The sequence below is a fragment of the Ranitomeya imitator genome, chromosome 7 (genome assembly GCF_032444005.1).
Source record: "Ranitomeya imitator isolate aRanImi1 chromosome 7, aRanImi1.pri, whole genome shotgun sequence".
Classification (NCBI taxonomy): Eukaryota; Metazoa; Chordata; class Amphibia; order Anura; family Dendrobatidae; genus Ranitomeya; species Ranitomeya imitator.
The window spans coordinates 7,854,982-7,873,076 of NC_091288.1; the positions used below are offsets into that span (position 1 = coordinate 7,854,982).

Sequence of the window (18,095 nt, forward strand, 5' to 3'; positions counted from 1 at the left end):
CAGTATAGATAATACAGATCAGCACACAGATCCACAGGACCCTGGTCCAGCCGCTACGTCGGTAGTGTATGGCCGCCCGACCTGAGCCCTGTGAATCGCCTCCTACCTGCTGGGATCCACAGGGACGCTCTGGATTAGTAGGCTGACTTGTGTGCGCCATGTCAGCGACACCTACTATTTAGAAGAGGCGCTAGGAATGCCAGAGAGGAGAATGTTCACTGGACTCTGCCCCGGCGGCCATGGAGGAGCGACGTACCACAAGACCAGTGTTCTGTGGATCTTCTTGCTCAACACTAATAATTACCATTCTTCTGCTTGGACCCTGGAGACGTGCAATGTCATCTCCCCACGCCACGACTAAGACACATTTACATAAGACAACAGTGGCTTTTAAACATCCGCCGACCGGCTTCATGCAACTTAGGCCGGGGTCACACTTGCGAGAAAATCGCGCAAGTCTCTCGCCTCAATACCCGGAACTTCTGCCGGTACTCGGGATCGGAGTGTGCAGAGGCATTTAATTCTATGTAGCTGGCAGTGCCGGGTATTGATGCGAGCGACTTGTGCGAGGGTAGGGTAGGATATTGTAGGGTAAGTATTGGCTCTTGTAGGGTAGGTATTGGCTCTTGTAGGGTAGGGTAGGTATTGGCTCTTGTAGGGTAGGGTAGGGTAGGTATTGGCTCTTGTAGGGTAGATATTGGCTCTTGTAGGGTAGGGTAGGGTAGGTATTGGCTCTTGTAGGGTAGGGTAGGGTAGGTATTGGCTCTTGTAGGGTAGCTATTGGCTCTTGTAGGGTAGGTATTGGCTTTTGTAGGGTAGGTGTTGGTTCTGGTAGGGTAGGTATTGGCTCTTGTAGGGTAGGTATTGGCTCTTGAAGGGTAGGGTAGGTATTGGCTCTTGTAGGGTAGGTATTGGCTCTTGTAGGGTAGGTTTTGGCTCTTGTAGGATAGGGTAGGTATTGGCTCTTGTAGGGTAGGTGTTGGTTCTGGTAGGGTAGGTATTGGCTCTTGTAGGATAGGGTAGGTATTGGCTCTTGTAGGGTAGGGTAGGTATTGGCTCTTGTAGGGTAGGGTAGGTATTGGCTCTTGTAGGGTAGGTATTGGCTCTTGTAGGGTAGGTTAGGTATTGGCTCTTGTAGGGTAGGTTAGGTATTGGCTCTTGTAGGGTAGGTATTGTCTCTTGTAGGGTAGGTATTGTCTCTTGTAGGGTAGGTATTGTCTCTTGTAGGGTAGGTATTGGCTCTTGTAGGGTAGGTATTGTCTCTTGTAGGGTAGGTATTGGCTTTTGTAGGGTAGGTGTTAGTTCTGGTAGGGTATGTATTGGCTCTTGTAGGGTAGGTATTGGCTCTTGTAGGGTAGGTATTGGCTCTTGTAGGGTAGGTATTGGCTATTGTAGGGTAGGTATTGGCTCTTGTAGGGTAGGTATTGGCTCTTGTAGGGTAGGTATTGGCTCTTGCAGGGTAGGGTAGGTATTGGCTCTTGTAGGGTAGGGTAGGTATTGGCTCTTGTAGGGTAGGGTAGGTATTGGCTCTTGTAGGGTATGTATTGGCTCTTGTAGGGTAGGTATTGGCTCTTGTAGGGTAGGTATTGGCTCTTGTAGGGTAGGGTAGGGTAGGTATTGGCTCTTGTAGGGTAGGGTAGGGTAGGTATTGGCTCTTGTAGGGTAGGTATTGGCTCTTGAAGGGTAGGGTAGGTATTGGCTCTTGTAGGGTAGGTATTGGCTCTTGTAGGGTAGGTATTGGCTCTTGTAGGGTAGGGTAGGGTAGGTATTGGCTCTTGTAGGGTAGGTGTTGGTTCTGGTAGGGTAGGCATTGGCTCTTGTAGGATAGGGTAGGTATTGGCTCTTGTAGGGTAGGTGTTGGTTCTGGTAGGGTAGGTATTGGCTCTTGTAGGATAGGGTAGGTATTGGCTCTTGTAGGGTAGGGTAGGTATTGGCTCTTGTAGGGTAGGGTAGGTATTGGCTCTTGTAGGGTAGGGTAGGTATTGGCTCTTGTAGGGTAGGTATTGTCTCTTGTAGGGTAGGTATTGGCTATTGTAGGGTAGGTATTGGCTATTGTAGGGTAGGTATTGGCTCTTGTAGGGTAGGGTAGGTATTGGCTCTTGTAGGGTAGGGTAGGTATTGGCTCTTGTAGGGTAGGGTAGGTATTGGCTCTTGTAGGGTAGGTATTGGCTCTTGTAGGGTAGGGTAGGTATTGGCTCTTGTAGGGTAGGTATTGGCTCTTGTAGGGTAGGTATTGGCTTTTGTAGGGTAGGTGTTAGTTCTGGTAGGGTATGTATTGGCTCTTGTAGGGTAGGTATTGGCTCTTGTAGGGTAGGGTAGGTATTGGCTCTTGTAGGGTAGGGTAGGTATTGGCTCTTGTAGGGTAGGGTAGGTATTGGCTCTTGTAGGGTAGGTATTGGCTCTTGTAGGGTAGGTATTGGCTCTTGTAGGGTAGGTATTGGCTCTTGTAGGGTAGGTATTGGATCTTGTAGGGTAAGTATTGGCTCTTGTAGGGTAAGTATTGGTTCTGGTAGGGTATGTATTGGCTCTTGTAGGGTAGGTATTGGCTCTTGCAGGGTAGGGTAGGTATTGGCTCGGGTAGGGTAGGTATTGGCTCTTGTAGGGTAGGGTAGGTATTGGCTCTTGTAGGGTAGGTATTGGCTCTTGTAGGGTAGGTATTGTCTCTTGTAGGGTAGGTATTGGCTCTTGTAGGGTAGGTATTGGCTCTTGTAGGGTAAGTATTGGCTCTTTTAGGGTAGGGCAGGTATTGGCTTTTGTAGGGTAAGTATTGGCTCTTGTAGGGTAGGTATTGGCTCTTGTAGGGTAGGTATTGGCTCTTGTAGGGTAGGTATTGGCTCTTGTAGGGTAGGTATTGGCTCTTGTAGGGTAGGTATTGGCTCTTGTAGGGTAGGTATTGGCTCTTGTAGGGTAGGTATTGGCTCTTGTAGGGTAAGTATTGGCTCTTTTAGGGTAGGGCAGGTATTGGCTTTTGTAGGGTAAGTATTGGCTCTTGTAGGGTAGGTATTGGCTCTTGTAGGGTAGGTATTGGCTCTTATAGGGTAGGTATTGGCTCTTGTAGGGTAGGTATTGGCTCTTGTAGGGTAGGTATTGGCTCTTGTAGGGTAGGTATTGGCTCTTGTAGGGTAGGTATTGGCTTTTGTAGGGTAGGTGTTAGTTCTGGTAGGGTATGTATTGGCTCTTGTAGGGTAGGTATTGGCTCTTGTAGGGTAGGGTAGGTATTGGCTCTTGTAGGGTAGGGTAGGTATTGGCTCTTGTAGGGTAGGGTAGGTATTGGCTCTTGTAGGGTAGGTATTGGCTCTTGTAGGGTAGGTATTGGCTCTTGTAGGGTAGGTATTGGCTCTTGTAGGGTAGGTATTGGATCTTGTAGGGTAAGTATTGGCTCTTGTAGGGTAAGTATTGGTTCTGGTAGGGTATGTATTGGCTCTTGTAGGGTAGGTATTGGCTCTTGCAGGGTAGGGTAGGTATTGGCTCGGGTAGGGTAGGTATTGGCTCTTGTAGGGTAGGGTAGGTATTGGCTCTTGTAGGGTAGGTATTGGCTCTTGTAGGGTAGGTATTGTCTCTTGTAGGGTAGGTATTGGCTCTTGTAGGGTAGGTATTGGCTCTTGTAGGGTAAGTATTGGCTCTTTTAGGGTAGGGCAGGTATTGGCTTTTGTAGGGTAAGTATTGGCTCTTGTAGGGTAGGTATTGGCTCTTGTAGGGTAGGGTAGGTATTGGCTCTTGTAGGGTAGGTATTGGCTCTTGTAGAGTAGGTATTGGCTCTTTTGCCCCCTCAGGAGTCACAGATTATATATACCATAGTGGCCTCTCCTCCCCTGAGCTCTGGCATCACGTACCATTTCCAGAGATGGCTGGGAATTTGGTGTTCCTGGCAGGTGGAGCTGGATTCATGAATGAGCACGATTCCTTCATTGTCTTCAGCTTCTCCTTCTTGAGCTGCTCCAGACGCTGCACCGCGGTGCCACCTTGTTTCCTGAGCTGCAAGCCCACCATGGCATTACCCGATGAGATGGTGGAGTCCACCACGGGGCTGGTGTCCTCCAAACCGAAGATGTCCCCCAGGCCTCCATCACCGTGAAACTCTACTCCGCTGTCAGTGTTGTTGGCGTTGCCAAGTGGAGATGGCTCACTGCTGCAGGACGACTGGCCGCCAGGGCTGGGCTGTATCTGAGGGACAGAACACGAGGTCAGTGCTGGAGGAGAACAGCGGCGACAGGTGCAACATGCATGGGGGTCATCATAGCTGGATGATGGGGGTTGTAGGCAGCATGCAGCAGCACACGTCACCCAGATGGACTCTCCTATTCATCACTACATCCAGAACCCGCAGGGTCAGAGGTGACCACCAGTCATATCTATGAGGCTTTTTTCACCGTGCAGCACCAGTTTGATGCACTCAGTTTCTATTTTTCACTGTTTTCAATATCTCTGCTTGCAGCCAGCAAGTTAATTTATTAGTGAGAAGCTATAATACGATTATATGTCTTCTCAAACAGATGAGGCTTTGTTACAATGAATCGGTGTTGTATCTCTTTTCCACAGCTTCATCTGGAGATACAGTGGCTTGCGAAAGTATTCGGCCCCCTGGAACTTTTCAACCTTTTCCCACATTTCATGCTTCAAACATAAAGATACCAGATGTAAATTTTTGGTGAAGAATCAACAACAAGTGGAACACAATTGTGAAGTTGAACAAAATTTATTGGTTATTTTACATTTTTGTGGAAATTCAAAAACTGAAAATTGTGGCGTGCAATATTATTCGGCCCCTGTAACTTAATACTTTGTTGCGCCTCCTTTTCCTGCGATTACAAGTCTCTTGGGGTTTGTCTCTATCAGTTTTGTACATGGAGAGACTGAAATTCTCGCCCGTTCTTCCTTGACAAACAGCTCGAGCTCAGTGAGGTTTGATGGAGATCGTTTGTGAACAGCAGTTTTCAGCTCTTTCCACAGATTCTCGGTTGGATTGAGGTCTGGACTGTGACTTGGCCATTCTAACACCTGGACACGTTTATTTGTGAACCATTCCATTGTAGATTTTGCTTTATGTTTGGGATCATTGTCTTGTTGGAAGACAAATCTCCGTCCCAGTCTCAGGTCTTTTGCAGACTCCAACAGGTTTTCTTCAAGAATTGTCCTGTATTTGGCTCCATCCATCTTCCCATCAATTTTAACCATCTTCCCTGTCCCTGCTGAAGAAAAGCAGGCCCAAACCATGATGCTGCCACCACCATGTTTGACAGTGGGGATGGTGTGTTCAGGGTGATGAGCTGTGTTGCCTTTACACCAAACATATCGTTTAGCATTGTTGCCAAAAAGTTTGATTTTGGTTTGATCTGACCAGAGCACCTTCTTCCACATGTTTGGTGTCTCCCAGGTGGCTTGTTGCAAACTTTAAATGACACTTTTTATGGATATCTTTGAGAAATGGCTTTTTTCTTGCCACTCTTCCATAATGGCCAGATTTGTGCAGTGTACGACTGATTGTTGTCCTATGGACAGACTGTCCCACCTCAGCTGTAGATCTCTGCAGTTCATCCAGAGTGATCATGGGCCTCTTGGCTGCATCTCTGATCAGTCTTCTCCTTGTGTGAGATGAAAGTTTAGAGGGACGGCCGGGTCTTGGTAGATTTGCAGTGGTATGATGCTCCTTCCATTTCAGTATGATCGCTTGCACAGTGCTCCTTGGGATGTTTAATGTTTTGTAAATCATTCATGTATCCAAATCCGGCTTTAAAGTTCTCCACAACAGTATCACGGACCTGCCTGTTGTGTTCCTTGGTCTTCATGATGCTTCACACAGAGCCCTGAGACTATCACAGAGCAGGTGCATTTATACGAAGACTGGATCACACACAGGTGGATTATATCTATCATCATTAGGCATTTAGGACAACACTGGATCATGCAACCACAATCAACTTCTGCACTGAAAGTAAAGGGGCCGAATAATATTGCACGCCCACTTTTCAGTTTTTGAATTTCCACAAAAGTTTAAAATAACCAATAAATTTTCTTCAACTTCACAATTGTGTTCCACTTGTTGTTGATTCTTCACCAAAATTTACATTTGGTATCTTTATGTTTGAAGCACGAAATGTGGGAAAAGGTTGAAAGTTCCTGGGGGCCGAATACTTTTGCCAGGCACTGTACATTGTAACATACCCATCTCCTGTGTGAGTAGGTACGGCTTTCAATGAGAATTTCCATTCACTTACAGTGAGCAGAGATTTTAAAAAAGGGAAAAAAAACTTAAACACCTAGGGCCCGATTCATTTTTGCATTTCCTCTTTCGCACCATATTTTTTATAATTTGCACCTATTTTCAGCTTGTTTGTCTGGTTTTTTTCTCTGTTCTGGGCGTGAATTTTGTAATTCAGATATCTGCGACAAATTCATTTTTTTTTTTGATGTTTTAAAAATCTGCACAGCCCCCACCTGGAGTTATAAGTTTTTATGCTCAAAATGTTTGCACAATTGTTAAGAGTTGTGCGCGACATTTTAACAGTTCATGTGACTTTTTGCTCTAAAGAAAAGTCTGTAAAAGGAAAAAATAAAAAGCATCTTTATTTTGCACGTTATTAATGAACCCGCGGTTCATGTTAAAGAAATTGGTGCCAAAGAAATGGCAATAAATACAAGAGAAAGAAGAAACGTGACTTAAAGCCCCCTCCCCATTACACCCCCCCCCCAAAAAAAAAAAAATGCAAGAGATGAATTGGGCCCAAAGTTCATTAGAAAGTGACAGAACTTTTCATGACATGATGAAGCCTGGATGTAATAAGTCCGGACACCGGCCCTTTAATATCCTAACTAGGAAGAATCACTGTATCTGCTTATAGTATAATTATAAGGGACTATTGGACCCCAATCATTTGTCATTGGGGTCCCGGCACGGACGTCTCTCACCTTGATAAGGTCTGTCCTTAGGAAAGTGTTAGAAAGGGAATAGAAAGAATAGGAGTAGTAGTTAGTAAGAGACAGTGGTGGTAATCCACATAATAGGAACATCATTAGGAAGAGATTTATGATGGTTGATTTTGGTACCGAACGTTCCATAAAACCAAGTCCTAAGTTTACTGCAAAAGTAAGTGCCCCCCTCGTCGTCTCTATAATATCCACGCCGCGGTCATACATGAGGCTCCGCGCAGCGCAGGATGAAGCATTACAGACTGCAGCCGGCTCCCATCCAGACATGAATGTATCCGCAGACGGAACTTTCCGCAGCTTCGCGCTCCCGCCACGATAATGTGGATAGAAAGCAGCGGCCTCATCCGCGCTAAAGTAAACGGCATCTGGAAATGCCTCCAATAAATACCCGATCAATGCGCGGTACTACCGGTCACACATCTGCCGTTACGAAGCTTCGCATGTGCCGCACACGCCGTCCCCGTCACCGCTGTGCAGTGCCATGTAAGTCTGTGCACCCCTGGTCAAAATGACTGTTAGTGTGAACAGTTAAGCAGGTTGTAGATGAAATGATCTAAAAGGGATAAAGTCACAGATGACACATTTCATTTGTATTTTAGGCAAAAATAATGTGTATTTTTATCTTTTACATTTTAAAAAAGTAAAATAGGCCAATGCATAAGTTTGGGCACCCTTGGAGATTTGTGTGCTCCGATAACGTTGACCGAGGTTTCAGACTTTAATTAGCCTGATAGGGTTCTGGCTCGTTCACCATCATCGTTAGGAAAGGACGGGTGATGCGAATTTCCAGCTTTATAAACACCCGTCCTCCTCTAACCTTGTGTCAAAAACCAGCAGCCACGGGTTCTTCTAAGTCGCTGCCGAGCACTCCGACAATGAACATGGTGGAGGCCACAAAGCAGGAGAAGGTTATAAGAAGATGGCAGATGCCTTTTCCTCAGTTCGAACTGTAATTAAAGGGGTTCTCCACCACTAGGACGACCTCTTCATGAACTAAACGTTTGACCCCCATAAAATAAAAAAGCTACACTCAACTCCCGTGTCGCCCCCTTACAGCAGTGTCTGCACTCGCGGTCTCAGGGTTGCTGTGATACATGATGCCCGGCGCCCAATCAGCGCTAGCGTCACTGTCTTCATACAGATTGAATATGAAGAGGAAGTCAGGGATCAGCTTCTGGACCACTAGTGCTGACACAGCTGGAAGGGCGCTGACATGGGAAGTGAGTATAGGTCTTTTTATTTTATGGGGGCCAAACATTTAGTTCAAGAAGGGGTTGTCTGAGTAGTGGACAACCCCTTTAAGAAATGGCAGTTATCAGGAACAGTGGAGGTCAAGATAAGGGCTGGAAGACCAAGCAAAATTTCAGTGAGCGCTGCTCATAGGATTGCTAGGGAGGAAATCAGAATCCCCAATTGGCTGCAAAAGACCTAAAGAAAGATTTAGCAGACTCTGGAGTTGTAGTACATTGTTCTACTGTTCAAAGACACCTGCACAAATATGGCTTTCATGGAAGAGTCATCAGAAGAAAACCTCTCCTGCATCCTCACCATAAAATTCAGCATCAGAAGTATGAAAAGAACATCTAAACAAGCCTGATACATTCTGGAACCAAGTCCTGTGGACCGATGAGGGTAAAATAGAACTATGGCCACAATGATCAGAGGTATGTGTGGAGAAAAAAGACACAGAATTTCAGGAAAAGAACATTTCGCCAATCATTAAGCATGGGGGTGATCAGGCTGTGGTGATGTGTTGCAGCCAATGGCATGAGGAACATTTCACAGGTAGAGGGAAGAATGGATTCAATTAAATTTCCACAAATTCTTGATGCAAACATAAAACCATCTGTAAAAAAAGCTGAAGGTGAGAAGAGGAAGAGGATGGCTGCTACACATGGAGAATGATCCTAAACACACGTCACAATCCACAATAGATGACCTCAAAAGGTGCAAGATGAGGGTTTCACAATGGCCCTCACAGTCCCCTGATCTGAGCATCATTGAAAATCTGTGTCTAGGCCCCAAAATAACAGAGGAAGCAAGACGACCAGATATCTCACAGAACTGGAGGAATTCTCCAAGGAAGAATGAAGGAAAATCCCTCAAAGAAGAATAGGAAGACTCTTGTCTGGCTACAAAAAGCGTTTACAAGCTGTGATACTTGTAACAGGGGAGCTACTAGGTAATTACCATGCAGGGTGCACAAACTTTTGCGCTGACACATTTTCATTTTATAATTTTTAAAATGTAAAAGATGAAAATATAGATATAAATTTTGGTCTAAAATACAAAGGAAATGTATCATCTGCAACTTTAACCCTTTTGGATCATTTCATCTTCCACATACTTAACTGTTCACAATAACAGTCATTTTGACCAGGGGTGCACAAACTTTTACCTACCGATGTATCTAATCATGATATCATTTATAAAGACGCCCGGCACCGTTACGCACCATACTGTCCTCCGTCTTGATAGTCCTGGACTGGAAGACGTCTTCTCTTCCTCTGAAGCCGCCATTAGACTCGACGTGTTCTGCGGACAGCCGGTTACCGGCCTCGCTGTCGCCATTTTCCCGGGGCCCGGGTCTGCCGTCATTGCGCTGCTTCTTGGTCACGTGGGCATCGGGGCCGTGCACGGTCTTCACGTGTTTCCGGAGAGAGCTGGGGTCTGTGTATCGCTTCGTACATCCTGGGATTTTGCAGATATAAGGTTTCTGGAAAAGTCAAAGACATAAATCTCACGCACTGAGCAAATCCTGCATTAACCCTTTCTACATGTATCTATTCTGCAGTAAGCAGAGGACGCCATGCTGGGTGGGGCAGTCACGCCGGGCAATTGTTTTTAGGACAAAGACCGTTTGGATTTTGCAAATTTTGCACCGGACAGAATCAATTCCACAACCAGGAATTCTTATCCGGCTTCCATTGTCCAAGTCGCCTAGCCGCTGTCCGAACACTAAAGACGCCATTCACATATGCTTCAAGCTACACGTAAAGTCTTTGCTTGCAGTCAGTGAACATTTGTACTTAGACAATGACCTATTATTAAAGTTCAATTTTTATGAAGTTTTTTTATTAATACTTTTTCCTGCAATTTTCACATTGAACAACTGGGGATTTTATCATTCTAATTTCCTATTGTTACAGAAATAATCACATCAGCGGCAATAGACGGATTCAGGCTCTTTCTCTTACTGACGCATCTAATGAGCGTGTGCGAAGGTGATCACTAAGGAGCAGAGCTGGGACCTCACCGGTGTGAATAGTGGGCTCTGCTGAAAACTCTTCCGGAAAGGACAGGAACTAGATAGTCCCTGTGGCCAGTGGGAAAAGTCCAAGATTTCTAATTTAGTTGTTTCATATAGATTGTGATACTTGGATTCTTAAATTTGGCAATGTTTTTTTATTTAACTCAAAAACCTGATTTGTCATTTTCTGGTGATATTTTCTCTTTAAAGTGAATGTGGCAGCAGGATTTCACCCCCAAACTATTTATATGTGCACGTAGCTCCGTCAAAGACAAAGTCCAGCAATCCCTTTACACGTCCGCTCCGTTCCTCTGTTATTGAGAAATCAGAGTTGGAATTAATATGCAAATGAGGCTGAAGAGCTATGGTAGATCTGAAGCCTCTGTCACCCCAGATCTATTCACCACCCTGCGTCGCCTGTTCCCACCTGACTGACGGCTCCTTTTCATGGAGTCACACATGTATAGAGACAGTCAGGCAGGAGGAGCTTGTGCTGCGTGGGGAACAGAGCTGGAGTGACAGAGGCTTCAGATCTACCATAGCTCTTAAGTCTCATTTGCATATTAATTTCAACATTGACAGGGCCGGACCGTTAACGAGTAATCAAAGTATTGCTGTTCTTGTCTTTGACAGAGCTACATTCACAAATAAATAGATTGGGGGTGAAATCCTGCCGATAAATTCCTTTAAATTTCTGCTTGCATTAGAATTCCGGTAAGTTTATTACAATGTATCATTTGTGTATCAGGGTGAAGCGTTGCATTGTTACAGTGATTTCAGCTTCTGGATATAAATGGGGCTTCATTCACTGACAACAAACAGAGCTTGAAAATAGTGAAGAGGTTTTTACACAAAGTGTATTAGCAACTGACGAACGTTTGGATAGAAGGATCGTTTATCTGATGTTACAATGTAACAGTGCAATGAATCGATGTCTAATATGGCGGCTCCGTCCAGCACCGTCGTGTGTCGCCCTGAATGTGACTGCACCCCTGCGCCACTGAGAACTAGAGAAAAGCGAATTTCATCGGGTCCCTGATTATTCGGCAAGTTATAGCGCTTACCGGCTAAGCTGCAGTGGGAACCCGGATATATGGAGCGCTCCGGCTGAGCAGCTGCATGTGTCACGGCTGTGTGATAGCACATACACGGAGAGCCCAACACACAGACTCTCACTGTCACACGGCCGCGACACATGAGCTGCGGAGCCGAACAGCTGATCAGCCGGAGCGATCCATATAACTGGGTTCCCGCTGCAGCTTAGTCGGTAAGTGCTATAACTTGCCAAATAGGCAGGGAGCTGAGCAAATTTGTGCAACTCTACTGAGCACCACTCTGCGGCACCGCGCACCACTCTGCGGCACCGCACACCACTCTGTGGCACCGCACACCACTCTGTAGCACAGCGCACCACTCTGCGAAACGGTGCTCATCTGCGGCACCGCGCACCACTCTGCAACACCGCCCCCAACTCTGCGGCACCGCGCACCACTCTGCGGCACCGCGCACCACTCTGCGGCACCGTGCACCACTCTGTGAAACCGCGCACCACTCTGCGGCACCGCGCACCACTCTGTGGCACCGCGCCCACTCTGCGAAACGGTGCTCATCTGCGGCACCGCGCACCACTCTGCAACACCGCCCCCAACTCTGCAGCACCGCGCACCACTCTGCGGCACCGCGCACCACTCTGCGGCACCGCGCACCACTCTGCGGCACCGCGCACCACTCTGCGAAACCGCGCACCACTCTGTGAAACCGCGCACCACTCTGCGGCACCGCGCACCACTCTGCGAAACCGCGCACCACTCTGCAACACCGCGCACCACTCTGCGGCACCGCGCACCACTCTGCGGCACCGCGCACCACTCTGCGGCACCGCGCACCACTCTGCGGTCTTCTGGTTTCCATCTGTCCCCTAATAATTAACCCCCGCCGGGCTGGATGTGTCTACTGGAGCAATAAAACTTCATGCAATGTGTGTGCGTCGGCCCAGGGGCGGCCGGAGGCGTCTGCACGCCGCACGTGGTGAAAATAAAAACCAGGACAGATTCCAGCTCTGCAGAACAGGTGCTTCCCATTTCCTCTGCTCAGACCAGACTGGTTTTATAGTCCACACCTATTTGGAATCAATGCACCAAACCGCCATCTGCTTCCACTTTAAGACACATAGGAACAGTCGGGGGTTGCGCTGATGCGGTTTGGCGTTCCGGCAAAATAAATTGTATAACAAGCTCGGTGTTTTCTCTTTACGAGTTGCCGTAAGGTGTAAATTCCCCGGTGTCAGCAGAACAGACTTCACCTCGTTGGAATGAGTCCGGTTCTGGTGCTTGGCGCGGTCAGACGCGTTGGAGAACGCCTTGTTGCAGCCCTCGTGCTCGCACACATACGGCTTCTCTCCGGTGTGCGAGCGCAGGTGAGTCTTCAGATTCTCCAGCCTGGAATATGCTTTATAGCAACCTTCAAACTGCGGATACAAGGAGGGAAGAAAATTATATAATGCACGCAACCTCCCCGAAAATGGAGGACTCTCGCCCCTGGCCCTCCACGGCCCCCGACTGGCATGCAACCTCCCCGAAAATGGAGGACTCTCGCCCCTGGCCCTCCACGGCCCCCGACTGGCATGCAACCTCCCCGAAAATGGAGGACTCTCGCCCCTGGCCCTCCACGGCCCCCGATTGGCATGCAATCTCCCCGAAAATGGAGGACTCTCGCCCTGGCCCTCCACGGCCCCCGATTGGCATGCAATCTCCCCGAAAATGGAGGACTCTCGCCCCTGGCCCTCCACGGCCCCCGATTGGCATGCAAGCTCCCTGAAAATGGAGGACTCTCGCCCCTGGCCCTCCACGGCCCCCGATTGGCATGCAACCTCCCCGAAAATGGAGGACTCTCGCCCCTGGCCCTCCACGGCCCCCGATTGGCATGCAACCTCCCAGAAAATGGAGGACTCTCGCCCCTGGCCCTCCACGGCCCCCGATTGGCATGCAACCTCCCCGAAAATGGAGGACTCTCGCCCCTGGCCCTCCACGGCCCCCGATTGGCATGCAACCTCCCAGAAAATGGAGGACTCTCGCCCCTGGCCCTCCACGGCCCCCGATTGGCATGCAACCTCCCCGAAATTGGAGGACTCTCGCCCCTGGCCCCCCGCGGCCCCCGATTGGCATGCAACCTCCCCGAAAATGGAGGACTCTCGCCCCTGGCCCTCCACGGCCCCCGATTGGCATGCAACCTCCCCCACTATTCTCCTCCATTGTTACATGCAGTCGCTAAGAGCAGCACTTTTCCCCGGCGTCCCCCCAGGACTTCCTCGGAGGCGCAGTAAGGATGGTGGTTAGTGACGCCCCCGGGGGCAGTGTCAGCTACTCTTTATGGGGAGGACGGTCGCAGCTGCTGATATCGGCACTTTGGCGGCCGCTTACCGTGCATTTATGAGGTTTCTCTCCTGTATGTCTCCTCATATGAACCACCAGCATGTACTGCGCTTTAAAGGGCTTCTGCTCCCGCGTGCAATCCTGCCAGCGACACACAAACTCCTTCCTCTCCCCGTGAATGTGCTCATTATTGATGTGCTGCAGAGAGAGCGCGGTGCAGGACAATTATCGGCGTGCTGCGACCGGGGCGCATCATACAAGAAATATCACCCACTTATACCGTCATGCACCATCATGAACGAAGAAACTGCAAAGTGAGCAAAATTGTGTCTCTGCTCATCCGCCCGTTAATTCAGAATATATGTTGCCGCATTATATGTGCGTATATCTATAGACACATATATATTTATTTTTGCTGGGATTTTTCTCATGTAGGGCTCCAGCGGAGCGATCGTCTGTCTGGAAAAACTTTCTAAAATTAAAGTAACAGCAATAAACTGTCCAGTCAGATGTGATGCAGGGTAGTGAGCATGTTCATCATGCATAAGATGTTCTGTACGATAATGAGCAAGTGCCTTAACGATAAGATCTGCTGTAGGATAATGAGCAGGTTCCTAAGGGGTTGATTTGTGACATTGAGCAGATTCCTCAGGGGTGGCATATGCTGTGATGTAGTAAGTTCAATCCTGAAGGGTTGGATTTGCTGTATGAAAATGAGCAGATTCTTCATGCATAGGACCTGTTGTTTCATAATAAGCAAGTACAAAGTGCGGGGTCTGCTGTGTGATAAGGCACAGGTGTTTTAAGGATGGGATCTGCTGTGTGATAAGAAGTAAGTTCCTCTGGGGCGGGTTCTGCTTTGTGGCAATGATAATCAGCAGGTTTCACAAAGGTATCATCAGCTTCAGCTTGGTGATAATGAGCAGGTTCCTCAGTGGTGGGATCTTACTTGTAATAATGATAATAAGCAGGTTTCACAAAGGTTGGATCAGCTTGGTGATAATGAGCAGGTTTCACAGGAGTGGGATCCGCTATTAGGTAATTATCAAAGACTCTTCAGAGCTGGAATCAGCCACAGGGCAGTGATAATAAGCAGGTTACTCCATGGGAAGGATCTGCTGCATGATAATGAACATATTCTTCAGAAACGGGATCTGATATGTGATAATAAACAAGGAATGGGGCCTACTGTGGTAATAATAACAAGCAGTTCCTTAGGGGTGGGATCTGGAAGGTAATATTAACCAGGTTCCCTGCGGATGGGTTCTGCTGTGCGACAATGAGCAGGTTCCTTTAGGATATGGTCTACCCTTGTGTTAATGATAATGAGCAGGTTCCTCGTGAGTGGATAATAAGCAGGTTCCTTTAGGATATGGTCTGCCCTTGTGTTAATGATAATGAGCAGGTTCCTCGTGAGTGGATAATAAGCAGGTTCCTTTAGGATATGGTCTGCCCTTGTGTTAATGATAATGAGCAGGTTCCTCGTGAGTGGATAATAAGCAGGTTCCTTTAGGATATGGTCTGCCCTTGTGTTAATGATAATGAGCAGGTTCCTCGTGAGTGGATAATAAGCAGGTTCCTTTAGGATATGGTCTGCCCTTGTGTTAATGATAATGAGCAGGTTCCTCGTGAGTGGATAATAAGCAGGTTCCTTTAGGATATCGTCTACCCTTGTGCTAATGATAATGAGCAGGTTCCCCATGAGTTGAAGCACGTGCTGTGTATAAAGGTCTGCTGCACTCACTTGGATGCTCATAATCCGGGGTCTCGGGGACCACTTACATGAACCAGTTGGTCTTGGGTGTCGAACTCCTTGCTGCAGCTTTCCCAGTGACAATTGGTTTCATAAATCACCTCTGTCTCTTGCTTACAATCCTCTCTGTCAAAGTCCTCTTTCAGCTCGGTCATATGGTCCTGCCAGGAGGATAAAAAAGGGTTAAATTGGTGATGGCAAGAAACGTAAAATCACATGAAATAAACAATGGAACAATAAAAGCAGGAAATTAACGTTACAGAAGACAGAGCCGCTGCCGGTGTCATCTGCAGCACTGGGCTGTCAGTGTCGGGATGTCGGGGTCACAGACTTCTAAGCTGAGGAGGATCACGTACCGGGGGGCTGGGGGAGTCCCTGCTCGCCGCCTCCTCCTCGATCTTCACTTTGCTTTTCTTCCCGACCACCTGATTGACCGTGCTGCTCACCGCCGACTCGCTGCTCTGCTTGTTCTACAGTTCATGAACGGAAAGGAAACACAACAAACGATTGTCAGAAATGAACGATTTGCTTTATACGAAAAACCCTTATTAGAGGCTACGTGTTCCAGAGGACGTCAGTAGTGGATACAATTATAAGAAACCTTCGGCTGCCTGAGATATCAGAAGATGTTCACTGACAGCAAGCAGAGGTCCTGATATAGAGTTCATGGTGTGTAAATGGTAACCCACAAGAGGCGGCTGCAGGAACTGGAGGCTGCAGGGGCTGCGGAGGCTGGCAGCTGCGGGGACTGGCTGCTGCAGAGGCTGGCTGCTGCAGAGGCTGGCTGCTGCAGAGGCTGGTTGCTGCGGAGGCTGGTTGCTGCGGGGGCTGGTTGCTGCGGAGGCTGGTTGCTGCGGAGGCTGGTTGCTGCGGAGGGTGGCGGCTGCAGAGGCTGGTTGCTGCGGGGGCTGGTTGCTGCAGGTGTGGACGGCAGTGGGGGCTGGCTGCTGCGGAGGCTGGTTGCTGCGGGGGCTGGTTGCTGCAGGTGTGGACGGCAGTGGGGGCTGGCTGCTGCGGAGGCTGGTTGTTGCGGGGGCTGGCGGCTTGCGGAGGCTGGTGGCTGTGGGGGCTGGCTGCTGCGGAGGCTGGTGGCTGCGGGGGCTGGTTGCTGCGGAGGCTGGTGGTTGCGGGGGCTGGTTGCTGCGGAGGCTGGTGGCTGCGGGGGCTGGTTGCTGCGGAGGCTGGTGGCTGCGGGGGCTGGTTGCTGCGGGGGCTGGCTGCTTGCGGAGGCTGGTGGCTGCGGGGGCTGGTTGCTGCGGAGGCTGGCTGCTGCGGAGGCTGGTGGCTGCGGGGGCTGGTTGCTGCGGAGGCTGGCTGCTGCGGAGGCTGGTTGCTGCGGGGGCTGGCGGCTTGTGGAGGCTGGTGGCTGCGGGGGCTGGCTGCTGCAGGGGCTGGTTGCTGCAAGGGCTGGTTGCTGCAGAGGCTGCTTGCTGCGGAGGCTGGCTGCTGCGGAGGCTGGCTGCTGCGGAGGCTGGTGGCTGCAAGGGCTGGTTGCTGAAGAGGCTGGTTGCTGCGGAGGCTGGCTGCTGTGGAGGCTGGTGGCTGCGGGGGCTGGCTGCTGTGGAGGCTGGCTGCTGCGGAGGCTGGTGGCTGCGGGGGCTGGCTGCTGTGGAGGCTGGTTGCTGCGGGGGCTGGCGGCTTGTGGAGGCTTGTGGCTGCGGGGGATGGCTGCTGCAGGGGCTGGTTGCATGCCAAGGCTGGTAGCTGCGGGGGCTAGCTGTTGCGGAGGCTGGTTGCTGCGAGGGTTGGTTGCTGCAGAGGCTGGCTGCTGCGGAGGCTGGCTGCTGCGGAGGCTGGTGGCTGCGCGGGGGCTGGCTGCTGTGGAGGCTGGTTGCTGCGGGGGCTGGTTGCTGCGGGGGCTGGCTGCTGCGGGGGCTGGTTGCATGCGGGGGCTGGCTGCTGCGGAGGCTGCAGGGGCTGCGGAGGCTGGCTGCTGCGGAGGCTGGTTGCTGCGGGAGCTGGCTGCTGCGGAGGCTGGCTGCTGCGGAGGCTGGTGGCTGCGGAGACTGGCTGCTCACCTGGCTGGGGCTGGATGCAGTGTGGTTGTTGTTGGCTGGCACTGGAGCTGGGCTGGCGGTGGGCACACACCCCTGCTGGCGTGATGCGAAGGTGGGAGATGGATGGATGAGCGGACTGTGCCCAAATGTGGCGTTCAGACTGCGCTGCTGGTTCAGAAGCTGCTGATAAGCCACTGGGTTGATCGGATGGGGGAAACTGAAGGCCGGGCTGGAAAAAAACGGAGCAAACCGTAATATTGTTATTATGTTTCATAGAAGAATGTAGCGGATTGTGAAGAATCCACAGAAGATCGTCAGCACCATGTGCACCAATGACGCCGCGCAGTCTGCAGAGCATCAGACGCTGCGTTCCTGGGTCTGACTGCGGACCCGTGTTCTGAACCGCGTCAGACGCTTGCAGGCGGCAGTGTGTCACCTACCTGATGGCGCCGGCTGATAAGTGCCCGTAGGAGCCGCTGGCGGCGGAGCTGCTCCTGGAGTTATTGATATAAGCCACCAAGGAGTTGGGAGAAGTGCGGATCATGGTCTGCAGGTCAATGCTGGCATCAGACAGGGGCGAGATAGACAGGGCCCGCTTCCGGCTTAACCTCGGGGTGACCCGGGGGCTTGAGAACCGAGATACTGGAAAGGATAAAGGATGGAGAATTAGGTCCAAATCAGTGCCGAAATCTCATCTAATACAGAATGTAATGAGAAACATGGAGGATGAGAAGTATCAGCGGCACACAGGAGGCGCCACTTTATTCTAGTGGTCAGTGGGGGCTCGGCTCTAGGAG

The 18,095-nt window shown here is 49.8% G+C and overlaps 1 protein-coding gene across 3 annotated transcripts in view; it reads right to left on the minus strand.

The window, feature by feature from the left end:
- The window catches only part of GLI2 (GLI family zinc finger 2), a 138,599-nt gene that overhangs the window by 6,298 nt on the left and 114,206 nt on the right, over positions 1 to 18,095 (minus strand). For all 3 annotated transcript variants that reach the window (XR_011314606.1, XM_069732642.1, XM_069732641.1), the window contains exons 6-13: positions 17,739 to 17,940; positions 17,320 to 17,527; positions 15,658 to 15,771; positions 15,331 to 15,462; positions 13,597 to 13,746; positions 12,480 to 12,644; positions 9,383 to 9,643; positions 3,834 to 4,164 (exon numbers count right to left, since the gene is read on the minus strand). Coding sequence is in view for 2 of the 3 variants with exons in the window: in XM_069732642.1 (XP_069588743.1) it covers positions 3,834 to 4,164; positions 9,383 to 9,643; positions 12,480 to 12,644; positions 13,597 to 13,746; positions 15,331 to 15,462; positions 15,658 to 15,771; positions 17,320 to 17,527; positions 17,739 to 17,940 (1,563 nt within the window). In the remaining variant the exon portion in view is untranslated. The remainder of the gene's footprint in view (positions 1 to 3,833; positions 4,165 to 9,382; positions 9,644 to 12,479; positions 12,645 to 13,596; positions 13,747 to 15,330; positions 15,463 to 15,657; positions 15,772 to 17,319; positions 17,528 to 17,738; positions 17,941 to 18,095) is intronic.